The sequence below is a fragment of the Neomonachus schauinslandi genome, chromosome 15 (genome assembly GCF_002201575.2).
Source record: "Neomonachus schauinslandi chromosome 15, ASM220157v2, whole genome shotgun sequence".
Taxonomy (NCBI): Eukaryota; Metazoa; Chordata; class Mammalia; order Carnivora; family Phocidae; genus Neomonachus; species Neomonachus schauinslandi.
The window spans coordinates 11,542,425-11,554,435 of NC_058417.1; the positions used below are offsets into that span (position 1 = coordinate 11,542,425).

Below are 12,011 nucleotides of genomic sequence, written 5' to 3' on the forward strand. Positions count from 1 at the left end.
AGAGAGAGAGGGTGATCTCGTTCCAGGCTGCTTGCCTTGGAGTGATGATTTCATTCCTAATGAAGCCACAGCCCTCACCGAGCACCTCTAACATAGAGACCAAAGGTCTGTGGGTGCATGTGTGGTAGGACTGGAGCAGGAGAGGATGCACAGAAGGAGATATGATAAAAAACAGTGAAGCGTCAGCCTCTGGGTGGAGCCGGGCAGACACTAGGCACACACACCGGGGAGGACACATAACTGAGCCCTGGAAACTGCTAGGCTGTGGCCAGCATGTCCAAGATGGTAGGCAGCACAATGGGGGTCACCTGCCTGAGCAAGGTGTGGCCAGCATGCAAGGCCACAGGCCACACGGAGCCATCAGAACCGAGGGGGTGGGGAGATCTGCCTGCCACCCCGGCTTGGAGCCAGGGACCTTTGCACAGCTCTGTGTCTATACTAGACCCCACGGTCATTCTTAGAGACATAGGCTGCCTGGGCCCCTCATTTACTTCTTCAGGGACAGGTTGGGGTTTGGGTCCCCCATGTGTGGGTGGCCTATAGAGCAGGACTCCTGGAGACCACGTCCACGCCAGTTCCAAATTGGGAGGATCCAGCCATGCGTCCTTGTGCCTACTAATCCTGCAAAAAAGGATACTGTCCGTACCAACTACCCTGAGTGTGGCCTTGGCAGCTCATGGTGGCACCTGCCTCTGCCCACACAGAGCCCCCCTCCTCCGCTCTGTCCCCCACTAGAGCTCCAGTCTCCCAACTTCCCAGAAACAAGCCCAACTAACAGCTAACCCGGTATCTCACCTGCCTGACTGCGGTGTTTTTTTTTTTCTTTTAAACAACGTATATTAATTGCTTTGCCTTATTTCCCATAGTGTAGAAACCCTGAGTCTTTCTAAAACCCCTAAGTACAAATTCTTTACTTGGAAACTTTTTGTACTACTGAGTGAGACTGAAGGGCTTCTAGACTCTTCCTCCTGTTTGGGTGGCAGTGGGATGCGTTGTAGGGAGGATTTCACAGTTCTCTAGAAAGAACACACCTGAGCTTTTCAGAAATGGTTCTTGTTGCATCATAAAATCAGACTCGTGGGTTTCCTTGTGGAGTTGGGGCTCGGTCTCCTGGGACTCTGGGTGTCTAGATTAACAATCCCAGATTCGTTACCCATCGAAGAGAACCCTGAGAGGCATCGTGAGCCAGCCTGCCCGGAGACTGCCGGTGCACTACGTCCCGCCCACCTCCTAGCCTCTCCATATGCAGGGTGCAGCCAGAGGACCGAATGTAAGCCCCAACAAGAGCAGCAGTAGGTCAGTAGGAGTGCGCTGCTGCCAAAGCCCAGTTTGGGCCTGGGAGCAGTAGGGTGCCCTACTCAGGCCTGGAGGACCCCCCCCCCAGACATAGCAAGCCCAAAGACACAAAGATCACTGGCTGTGGCTGGAGGGGGGAGCCCATCAAGGGACAGCGGACAGCTCCCCCAGCGTTCACGTCCAAATCTGCCACTTCTGGTACTCAACACGCCAGCTTCTCTTTGGATTCTGAAGATGGGCCGGGCGCGTCTCCCCCATTGCCTTAGCCGAGTCAACCCCGTGGGTGCTGGTCTGTATGGGGAGGGTGGTCCCGTGCCAGCTTCCTCTGTTTTTCTGTCTTCACATCTTTTTCTTTCTGTCCCCTCCCCCAACACCCTCCTCTTCAGACCCTTGGACCAGTCTTCCGCTTTGGATCATTGCCCAAGAAGCTGCTAAAACCATGCCGTGGTAGAAGCCACAGTCTCTTAGGGATCAGCTGGGCCCATCCTCATTTGATGGATGAGAACACTGAGGCCTCCCAGGGGCCTAGTGACGTGCCCAAAGCCACGGGGCAGTGACAGAGTCCATTGCCCTCTTCCCTGGCCAAGGCCTCTCCCTTCCCTTCCATCAGCATGGCTGGGGGCGTTCCCTCTTTCTCCCTCCCCGTCTCCGCAGTTCCTGTTTGGGGAGCAGCGTGCATATTTAGTCTGTGTCTGGTAGCACCCGCGTTATTAGAAGGAACTTTACCCTGGCGGAATACTCAAGGCATTGACTTATCAGGGCGGGAGGTTTATATAGCTAAGGTATTGTGTCCAACCACAAGCAAGTCAACCCTTGCCCTGTGTCATATAAGCTTTACTGTTAGCTCTCCCTGTAGCTGCAGGGAGATTCCCGCCCTGAGGCCAAGTGCCTTTCGTACGGGAAGGAGTCAAGGCCAGCCGTGTCCGATATCCCTGGGTTTCGGAATTAGAAGACAGAACCCCTGACCTGGAAGTTAAGGGGTTCGGAGTCCTGAGTGGTGAAAAGTAAATATGACCTAGCCATCACCCTATTTCACAGATAAGGAAACTGAGGCCAAGACTTGCCCAAGTCTCGTCCCCATCCCTGCTCTGCCTCTTCACCCGAAGCCCTGAGGCTTCTTAGGATGGGAGAGGCTCCAGGGCTCTTGAGTGAAGAAGCAAGTCCAGAGAAAAGTGATTTGTTCGAAAAGTGAAGTGACAAGCCCAGCCAGAGGGACCCATCGCCCAGTGCCCTAGCTCCCGGATCTTCGCCTGGAGGATGCTCTTCCATAAGCACGCTATTTATTTGGAGATGTCTAAAAGAAGGAAGAAAAGTGTTCCCATGATCCAGCTTTTGGGAAATTTTTTTTTTTTTTGAGGGGGTGAGGAATTTCTCAAATGTCAATGTTTATTTTCTGAGTGTGCTGGCTTTCGAGATCAATCCTCAAAGAAGAAGACTGGAGCATGATACCCAGCCTTGAGGGGATGACTTTGGAACAAGAACAAAAATATTATAAGCCAAATCTGAAGGTTGAAGGCCCGTGACCCCTTCATGGCTTTTTTTCAAGCTCCTGCCACACATTGGAAAGCTCTGTCCCTCGAACCTCCGTTTTTCCTTGATAGGTCAATGCTGAGTAGGTATAAAAAAGCCCAGCGCACGCTCCCAACCACCCTGGTTGGGTGTTTTTTTCTATTTGGAGATGCCGCTAACTTTCCAACTTCCACGCTAACTTGGTGTGGCACCGCATCGTCCCAGACACCAGGCATTCTGACTTAGAGAAGCATCAAGATAATGAAAATTGGCATCTCCTGTCCCAGGAACATGTCAAGACAGAAGTCCTGCCAGCGAGCATGAAATTAGCAGGTCACGCCCTGCATGCCCTACTGCTTTCTTTTTGATGGGGGAGGTGGGTTCTGCCTTGGGTGCCGTTAGCACGTCCACTCCAGGCATCTGTGCCCTCCAGAGGGAGAATCACATGTTCCTTGTCCCTAGGAGCCCTTTCAGGGTGATTTGAACTTGACATTTTTTCCATTGCCACGTTAAGTTCCCAGGAAGTCAAAGAAATAAAACGACAACATAGAATCTTCCTAATCTGACCTGAGTGGTTGGGCCTGCAGCTTTACGAAGGTGCCTGTGGGCTGCCCACACTGGGTCTCTCGTTAGGCCCGGTACACGTGAAGCTACTCCAGGTGCCTGGAGCAAGGGGACAGCCAGCCTCACCAGCTGTGTGTGCACGCAGAGCCCCTGCAGGATCGCAGACCCCCCTGCACAGTGCGCTCCGGCAGGCTTAGGAGTCCTCGCTGTTCCTCACACCCCAAACCCCATCAGCAGCAGGTTTCCACCTCCAGGAGCGGCTCGTCCCCATCAGGGCAGGGCTGGCGATGGGAAATCTTTGTTCTTTTCCTTTGTTAAGGTCATGTTATTTTTTAGATTTTGCAAACACTAAGGCAGTCCTCTGATGGCTTATTTTATTTTATTTTTTATTTTTTTAAAAGATTTTATTTATTTATTTGACAGAGAGAGACACAGCGAGAGAGGGAATACAAGCAGGGGGAGTGGGAGAGGGAGGAGCAGGCTTCCCGCTGAGCAGGGAGCCCGATGCAGGGCTCGATCCCAGGACCCTGGGATCATGACCTGAGCCAAAGGCAGACGCTTAACGACTGAGCCACCCCCTGATTGCTTATTTTAACTGTATTCTTACTCTAGATTGTGACACTGGGGGGAAACCAGCTATAGACACAGTGCTGGCGAACTTTCTGGAAATAGTGAACTTGTGAGCCACTCTTGCGTTCTAGCCAAATGCAGGTTTCAGAATCACTCCCCCACAACCTCCCACCCCGGGCCTGGACACGGGTGGGCCAGGCACGAACACGGCTCAGGAGCCCATGAGGTTTGTCTTTGTTGGCTCGGGACCCACTCACCCCCCTGGCCACTGCTCCCCAGTTCTCCGTTCTTTCCCTGAACTCTTTTCCTTTGGCCCCCGAAGCCCAGCCAGTCATTGAGAGCTGGGAAGACGGGGTGAGACTAAAGGAGCCACTGCATTCTGGGGCCGCTTCGTGATTCTTTCCTGAAGAGACACAAAGCCGACTAAAGCCCCACCGTCGCTTTGGTCATCAAAGCTCTAGCTTATGCCCGTTTCTGTTGGCGGTGAGATGAGCCTGCCTGCTGTCAGCCAGGCCCTACCCAGGCCCCGGTGCTCCTCTCCTCCCACTCAGAGATGCACCGGGACATAGTCCGAAACACTTTCAGTGCCCGCCTGACCACCTGCACCCCCGCTCCAGGCGGACTGCCACCTGGCCTCCCCAGTGGCATTGGAGGAGGGGCCCCTGGTATCTCCTCTGGTCACCCCCAGAGGCGAGGCCCGACAGCGGGTAGGCAGGACTCTTCCAAGGGTTCTAACCCGATGAGCTCAAGTTCAAGTTCAAAACCAGCCTGCAGGACCAGCGCATTCCTGAGATGAGAAGGGGCTTTGCAGCCCTGGGCTGAGAGTAGTCAAAAAGTTACCATTTCAAGAACGCGTACCACTGCCCTCCCATCCCCATCCCCAACCCCCCCCCCACCCCCGGCACCTGCCGGTCAGCCCTGCTTCTTAGAACTGGCAACCTCATCGCTTCCCTCACCTGCCATTTCATATGTGGCTGCCTTGTGTTGCCCGCACCTGCTGTGCCAACGCGTTTTTTTGCTCTGTGTACGTTTTGGTTTCGTTTGGGGGTTGCTTTTGACGATTTCCTTTGTTCGGTGTTCTGTCTCCCCTCGCCTGGCTGTGGGGCTGCCTGACCCGCTGCTTGCCGCCTCCATAGATCCCCGTTGCACAGCCCTCTGTCATGGACGACATTGAAGTGTGGCTCAGGACGGACCTGGTGAGACTCGACTTTTCTTTTTCGCGTGCGGGCTGTGGCGAGGCAGAGCGCTTCTGACGACAGGCCCGGGGCCACCGGCTGCCCCCGCCACGGGATGGCGGAGGAGGGTGGCGAGCCGGCTCTGCTCGCTTGCCCTTCTGCCCATCCCGGGCTGTGGCTGCCCCGGGGCACCCGCTCCGGGCACGACCCCTGAACCCCGGCTGCCCTGGGGCCGCGGCAGGCAGGGCTCTGGCTGGCTCCGGAACACACACTTGTCCCCCACTTACTTTACTGTAGCAGCTGTGTGTGTGCTTGGGTTTTTGGGGTTTTTTTGTTTGTTTGTTTGCTTTTTGGTTTTTTGGTTCTTTTTGCTTTGGGTTTTTTGGATCCTAGTGGGGTTTATTTTTAATTTTTTTTTCCTTTCCACTGTGAAATTATGCGGACCTGAGTTGGGTGTTTTGTTTTTCAATTTACTGCCATTCCCACTTCCCCAGCATCTTCTGGTAGCTTGGATTTGAAAGAACCCTTGCCCTAGAGGCTATTGTCTTTATCCGCAGAGCTAGGACAGGAAGGTGAGGACATCAATGCATCTGCAAGTGGCAGCAGGTCCCAAGAAAGGAGGGCTGCCGTGGCTGGTCCCTCCCTCTGCTGCTTATGAAGCACGTCTATTGGCAGAGGCTGTGTGGGAGGCAGAACGGGGCTTGTTGGCTAGGGGGCTGATGAAGAAATGCACTCCGGGAGGGGAAGCGGCCTGCCCAAGGGCATGGGCTGGGCAGAGTCTCCCTTAGTCCTGGAGACACCTCATCTCTTGCTCCTCGCTGCCCCCTCTTCAGGGGACCCTGTCCCCAGAACAGAGCATCTTTAACCACAGGGTTGGCCTGGCTGGCAGGGGGCTGCAGGCTTGGCCCCCTCTTACACTAAGGTACAGCCCCCTAAGGGGCCACCTCCCCACAAGGCCAGGCTTTCTGAAGACACTCATTGCTCAGCAAGGCAGACACCCGGGTGCCATGCCAGGGGAGGAAGAAAATGCCCCCTGACCTCTTTCCCAAGGGTATGCCTGGAAAAGAAATAGCTCCTCTCGCAGAAAGAAGCAAAGCAGGAAGGACCACGGCGCTCAGCTCACAAGGGGGGCCCGAGGGTTCAGAAACAGGGAGGGACCCTTCCAGCAAGGCTGAACAGCAGGTCATAGCAGAGCCAGGAAGGAAGCCAGCTCTCCTGGCTGAACCCAAGGCCTTGTCCACTTCCCTGTCCAGCTCCCTTCCCTGTTCCCAGCGACCACTGCGTTCTCCAAACAAACTGCATTGTTAAGAGCTCTTAGAGCGTCCATGGCTTCTCAGAAACCGGCAGCAGGTGACCAAATCTGGGCCACAGGAGGCCGCGGGACATACCTTCTGGTGGGATGGCACTCAGCGGCCAAAGACTGCCTGGTGTCAGCCCCGGGCGTGCCCGGGGCTTCATGGCTCTGTCCCTTCCAGGCCTCATGCAGTTCCCAGCTGTTAGCATGGACAGTGTGTTCCCAGAACCATGCGTCTGCTGAGCACATGGGCACCTGAGGGGGCCCTGGGCACGCTTTGGGCTCAGCTTTCCTGAGGCCTCTGCTCTGGAAGAATTTCCATGGCTGGGCAGCGCCTGCTGTGGTCCTGCCCGGAGCCCAACCCAGAGAACCAGCCTGGGCCTTTTTTTTTTTTTTTGATTTTTCTTTCTGGCCCTTCTGGAGGATCAAAGCCGAGAACTACTCGGTTTGGGGGTTTGGTTTTGTTCGTTTTCGCTTTTTGAAAAACAAGGATTCCGGGTCTCCACAAGCAGTACTTGACTACTGCAGGACCCCAGGAAGGGGAGGTGAGAGGGTTTGCTCAGTGTGGCCAGGGTGGGGCCCTAATGCTGCTCTTTGCTCCTCCCGCAGAAGGGCGATGACCTGGAGGAAGGCGTCACGAGTGAAGGTACGACCTGGCCAGCACCTTTCCAGCTCCCCACCCTCCGTTGGCTTCTCCTGCCTGGGGGTCTTGGGGTGCACAGGGACTGGTACCCCCTCCGCCTCGGGGCCTCTACTGCCAGAGCATCTCCTGGTGCCCGTCCTTGCTTGGCCTGGGCTTCTCTGCTCTGCCCCAGCCAGGCCCTGTGCTGACCAGGGAAGTGGCGGAAAGAACGTAGGACTTTAAGGTCACAGAGCTAGTGATGAGTAGGTCCAGGCTGCCACCTGAGGTCAGCATGGTCCCCAGACCTACAGTCCTAACCAGTTTGTCCCTCCCCGCAAATTCTCAATCCAGCCAAGAGACAAGATACGAGCCATGTCCACAGGGCACAGAGGGCACTTCTCAGGCCTGGCGTCCTGTGACCTCTCTTCTGTGGGGCCAGGGGATGATAGGTCAGGTCCCATCATGCTCCTCCTGTCTCACCCCCACCCCCACCCCATTCTCTTCTGCACCGCCAGACCATCTGCTCAGTCCCCCTCCACTGGCAGAACCTTGCGTGGTGGATGAGAGTTGGTCGGGGGATGTTCTCTGTCAAGTTTAAGTAGGAACTTGCCCCTCTGGCTTGCCCTGTCCTGTCCCCAGTGCTGCTGGGGAGAATGGAAAAGCTCCAGTTTGAAGGTGGGGCAGGAATCCTCACTCCCCCTTCCCCCAGTACCACCTGCCGGCAACCAGGCTTCCCACTTGCCTGGGAGGCGGCAGAGGAGGGAATCCTGGCTGGGTCTTCAGGCAGCTCAGGCCAGGGCGCTGAGGGTGGGAACTCGCACGGTGGGGCGGGGGAGGGCACGACCCCTGTTGACACAAGCGAGGGAGGCTCCAAGGGGAGCAGGTGGGATGTGGTCATTTGAGCCTTGCTGCGGGCCTAACCCCCTACCAATCCTGGTCCTTGCCTGGGTTTTGTATTGCAGAATTCGATAAGTTCCTGGAAGAAAGAGCCAAAGCTGCCGAAATGGTTCCCAGCCTCCCCTCGCCCCCAGGGGACACCCCAGCCCCAGCCTCAAACCCCTCCGGCCGGAAGAAGCCAGAGCGATCAGAGGACGCCCTCTTTGCCCTGTGAGCTGGTCTACGGTTCGGCTCCCCAGACAGCAGGTCACCTCCTGTCCCCCTGGTCCAAACGAGGCACTGGCCCCCCCCGCCCCCCATCTGCAGTCCCCTCTCGGTCCTGTACTGCTGTGTCTCCATGGAAGCGCCCCTGTGTTTGCTCCCAGGCCTCCCACGTGGCAGGACCAACTTTAGCCACCTTCTTCTGTCTGGGTGGTGGGACAGCCCCGCTGCAACCAGAGGCTCTCGCCCCCACCCCCGCCCCTCCTGCCCACAGGCTCCCTCTGCCTATATGTCCTCCCCAGAAGAGCAGGCCATGGGACCATTTCTTGAGGAGACACCTGGACTGTCTTTTCTCCGGTCCCCCCCTCCCACAGAGAAGGGGGTCAGATTCCAGCCCCTTCCCCCATGTGCCCCACCCCTGCCTGCCTCGGCGGGTCTCCTTGGACCGGCCTACCCTCCCGTGCCCCGTTCCGGAAAGGGCTTGTCTGCACCTGTGGACTTGGTCTCCCTCCCTGGAATGCTGCTCCCTGACGCGTGTCACCCTGTGGCACTTGGCGTGCTCGGCACTTTAGAAGGCTCTGTGGGTGCCTGTGTGTGAGGCCTCTCGTCCTTTTGACCCTCTCTCCATCACTAAGCTGCTAGGCCAGGCGCCCGCCCAAGCCGGCTCAGCAGCTGAGCCCGGGACCAAGGGGTCCCTGCAGGCTCCTGGTGTGCTGAGGGAGAGCCAAGGGCAGTTGCAAGGATGGCACGCGCCCCACGGAGGGTGGTCGAGAGGCACACGGCTTAGCTCCCACTGAGATACACCACCGGAAACCAAACTGCCCCATGCCCGCCGCACGCTGCCCTCACGGTTGTCCCCATCTGGGGAGGGCCCCGCCTGGGGAGGAGTTGCTCTGGCTTGCTTGTGAAGGCTCGGTGGGTTTGTGAGCCATCGTGCCGTCAGCCCTTCCCACCTGGCAGTTGGAGCAGGGAGCTCATGGACACAGGCTGACACCGGTGCCTCGGGCTCTGGGAGAAGCATTTGGACCGGGCCCTGGACGCCTCCGATGGAGAGCGAGGCGCCGCCCGGCCCAGAGCCCCATGCCCAGTCGCGCACCTCAGCTTCCTCCTGAGAGGCCTGGGGTCTGGCTGGGGGCCTGTCTGGCAGGACCAGCTGCGGAGGTCACACTCCAGGTCCTCAGAGGACATGCAGGAAGCTCTTCTCAGAGCTCAGCCAGCCTGACTCCGGCCCTGCCCTCCCGGGCAGTCAGTGCCATGCCTTCCACTCTCCGCCCCACCCCTGCCCCTCAGTCTGCCTACACACCTCTCCTCGACGTGGTTCCCAGGCAGAGCCCCCTGAGGCCCGCTTGGATGTTCAGACGTCTGAAGTCCGACAGCTTGACACGAGCTGCAGAGAAGGTGGCTGGGATGGTCCAGCTGGACCCAGCAACCCAGCTGCTCGCCCTGTGGCGCAATCCCGAGCACTAGTCTCTGTGAGGGCCAGGGGCCCCCCTTTGTAGCTGGGCCTCGGGGGTTAGGCCTGCGGCAGCTGTAAACCCACAACCACTGAGCCCAGCATCCTCTGAGGGAAGAGCAGTCTCCCTGCCTTGTAGAGAGGGAAGTCCCCACGAGAACGGGGTCCTGAGGGGACAGGAGGCTCCTGGCATGAGTGAAGCCGAGGCCTGCGTCTGCCTGGGGAGACCCCAGCACAGTTGCTCTGGACCTATGGTCCAGAGCTGCCCCCCAACTCCAGGCTGGCCATGGAGAGATCAGGCCAGCCCCGGGCAGCAGGTGGTGGTGGACCCTGGGAGCTGACAGGAAGGCACTGGCCCACAAAGGGAAGTGTCCCCTGCCTTCCCGGCCTGGAGCTGCCCCTCCTGCTGTCACCCACACATGTCAGGCCCAGAGGCAACCTGCCCCTATCTGGACGCTGAGGGGACACTTGCTTGAGGCCTGCCCAAAAAGCCAAGTAGGGGCCCAGGTGGCCTTAAGGGGGTGCTGCTCAGCCCTTCCTGTCCTCAGGGGCCACATGACTGCTGGCTGCCTTCCATCTGGGGAGCACAGCCCTGGGGCTACGTGCTTAGGGAGGGGAGCAGAGCTGTGGCAGGCAAGCTGGCCAGTGCCTACACCCCAGGAGAGAGAGACCCTCGCAAGCCACCAGCCTCTGCACAAGTGTTAGAAATCACAGATACGGTATGTACTTAATTACACTAAATTATTGCTGGGATTCCTTATAAGCACTAATTATACCTGATTATAGGTTAAAATATTTATTTTGTCAAAATATTTTCTTGGGGATGTGTTGAACTTTTCTGTGTTCATTGTGTGCTAAGATGAGAAAACTAACCATTGCTTTCTGCCTGCCTTTGGGGCCAGTGGGCAGCAGTGACCCAGGGCACTGGTGGGCTTCTGACCGGCCTGCCCCAAAGCGGTCCCTGTCCGGGAGCCTGAGGCACCGAGCAGGCCGACTGGGACCAGGCCGAGAGGTGACCCACCTGCTTATCAGCACGCACGGGACAAGGGCTTTCTGAGCTGACAGGGCTTGTTGCTGGCGTGGGCCAGAGGGAAGGGTGACTGTTGGTGTGTTGTCTGTCCTCCTGTCTTTGTCAGCCCCATCAGTGTGATCGACCATGCTGTCTGCCTTGGCTCACTGCCCTTCCCCTGCTCACCCAGGGGTCCAGAGCAAGGGGGCCTGGGGAGGTGTGGGGCCTGCACTGTCACTCAAGTTCCCCACCTGGGCGAGTGGTGGCAAGGGCTCTGGATGGCCCCGGGGGCAGCAGGTACCTGGACTCCTCCAGCATCGTGGGGCAGACGGCGGCTCGGCCTCCCACACACCTGCTCCTCGTCTTCCTTCCTGCCGCCCACCCCCACTCTGCCTCCACGTACACCCGTTTCTAACTCAGTCCAGCCCAGCCTTCTGGACGGTTTGAGGGGGGCTGTGGGCTTGCTGGGGAAGAGCTCCATGCGGAGTCCTGCGTTCTCAGCTTGGCCTCCGTGGCTCAGGGCGTGTGCGCATCCAGAAGACGCCCCTTGCGGTGCCCGCCTCTCCCGGTGCCCACCTCCCGCCCTCCCTGTGCAGGGGGGTCCACGCTGAGCTTCCCCTGCAGCCAGCAGTCCCCGGGGACAGCTGTCAACCCTCTCATGTGGGGAACGGGGGGTGGAGATTTATTTCCTAAAGTTTGCACTTAATTTGCGAGGGCCTCAGGATCGTTGGGGGCTACCGCGGAGAGAACTGTGTCGCGTCTGTTGTCCAGCTGTCCCCGGAGTCTGACGTTCTGTTGCTGTTGTGCGTTTCTGGGGGCAGAGCCGGGTCTGGAGGGCGGGTTGGTGCCCTCAAGGCTGAGCGCGTCCATCCACCCACTGGCTCTCCTTCCAGATATTGTCTCTCTAGTTTGGGTTCTTGCATGTAAAATACTCCACAATAAAGAAACGAACAAACTGTTACTCTGTGATCTCTGTGGAGTCGGCTGCGACGGTCCAAAGGGCCTGCCCATTCTGGCCCCCTGCTTAGAGGGGGGCCACCTGGGGGGGGCCTCTAGAGGGAGCAGTTTGGGCAGCTTGCCCCACTCTCCCCCGCCCCCCAAGCATGCCCAGGCTGCGGGAGCTGGGCCAGGGGAGTCTGGGCTAGAGGAAAATCCCCATGCTGGTCCCAGTTCCGCTATACTGGGGCACACACAGCCTGGTTGCGGGGTGTTCGTTGTAGCAGCTGGAAACCTGCCACAGCCTCTGCCTGAGAGCTCTCCCAGGGCCTGTGCTGCTTCCCATGTCTCCTCCAGGGTCCCAGGCACTCGGCCCCACTGCCTCAGCCCCCCTCAGCCGGGCTGCCCGAACTTGGCTGGGCATCCTCCGAATTATCCGTACGGCTTGTGCTGGGCACTGAATTTGAGACATGCTGTTTGAAGAA

The 12,011-nt window shown here is 58.1% G+C and overlaps 1 protein-coding gene across 9 annotated transcripts in view; it reads left to right on the forward strand.

Moving 5' to 3' along the window:
• The window catches only part of TOM1L2 (target of myb1 like 2 membrane trafficking protein), a 120,213-nt gene extending 108,677 nt beyond the window's left edge, over positions 1 to 11,536 (forward strand). For 6 of the 9 annotated variants that reach the window (XM_044921468.1, XM_021694640.2, XM_044921470.1 and 3 more), the window contains 3 exons: positions 5,076 to 5,135; positions 7,018 to 7,054; positions 7,993 to 11,536. In XM_044921468.1, coding sequence (XP_044777403.1) covers positions 5,076 to 5,135; positions 7,018 to 7,054; positions 7,993 to 8,141 — 246 coding nt within the window. In that variant the 3' untranslated portion in view covers positions 8,142 to 11,536. The remainder of the gene's footprint in view (positions 1 to 5,075; positions 5,136 to 7,017; positions 7,055 to 7,992) is intronic. The other 3 variants (XM_021694641.2, XM_044921473.1, XM_044921474.1) reach the window with 1 other exon arrangement.
• Positions 11,537 to 12,011: the final 475 nt, after the last annotated feature.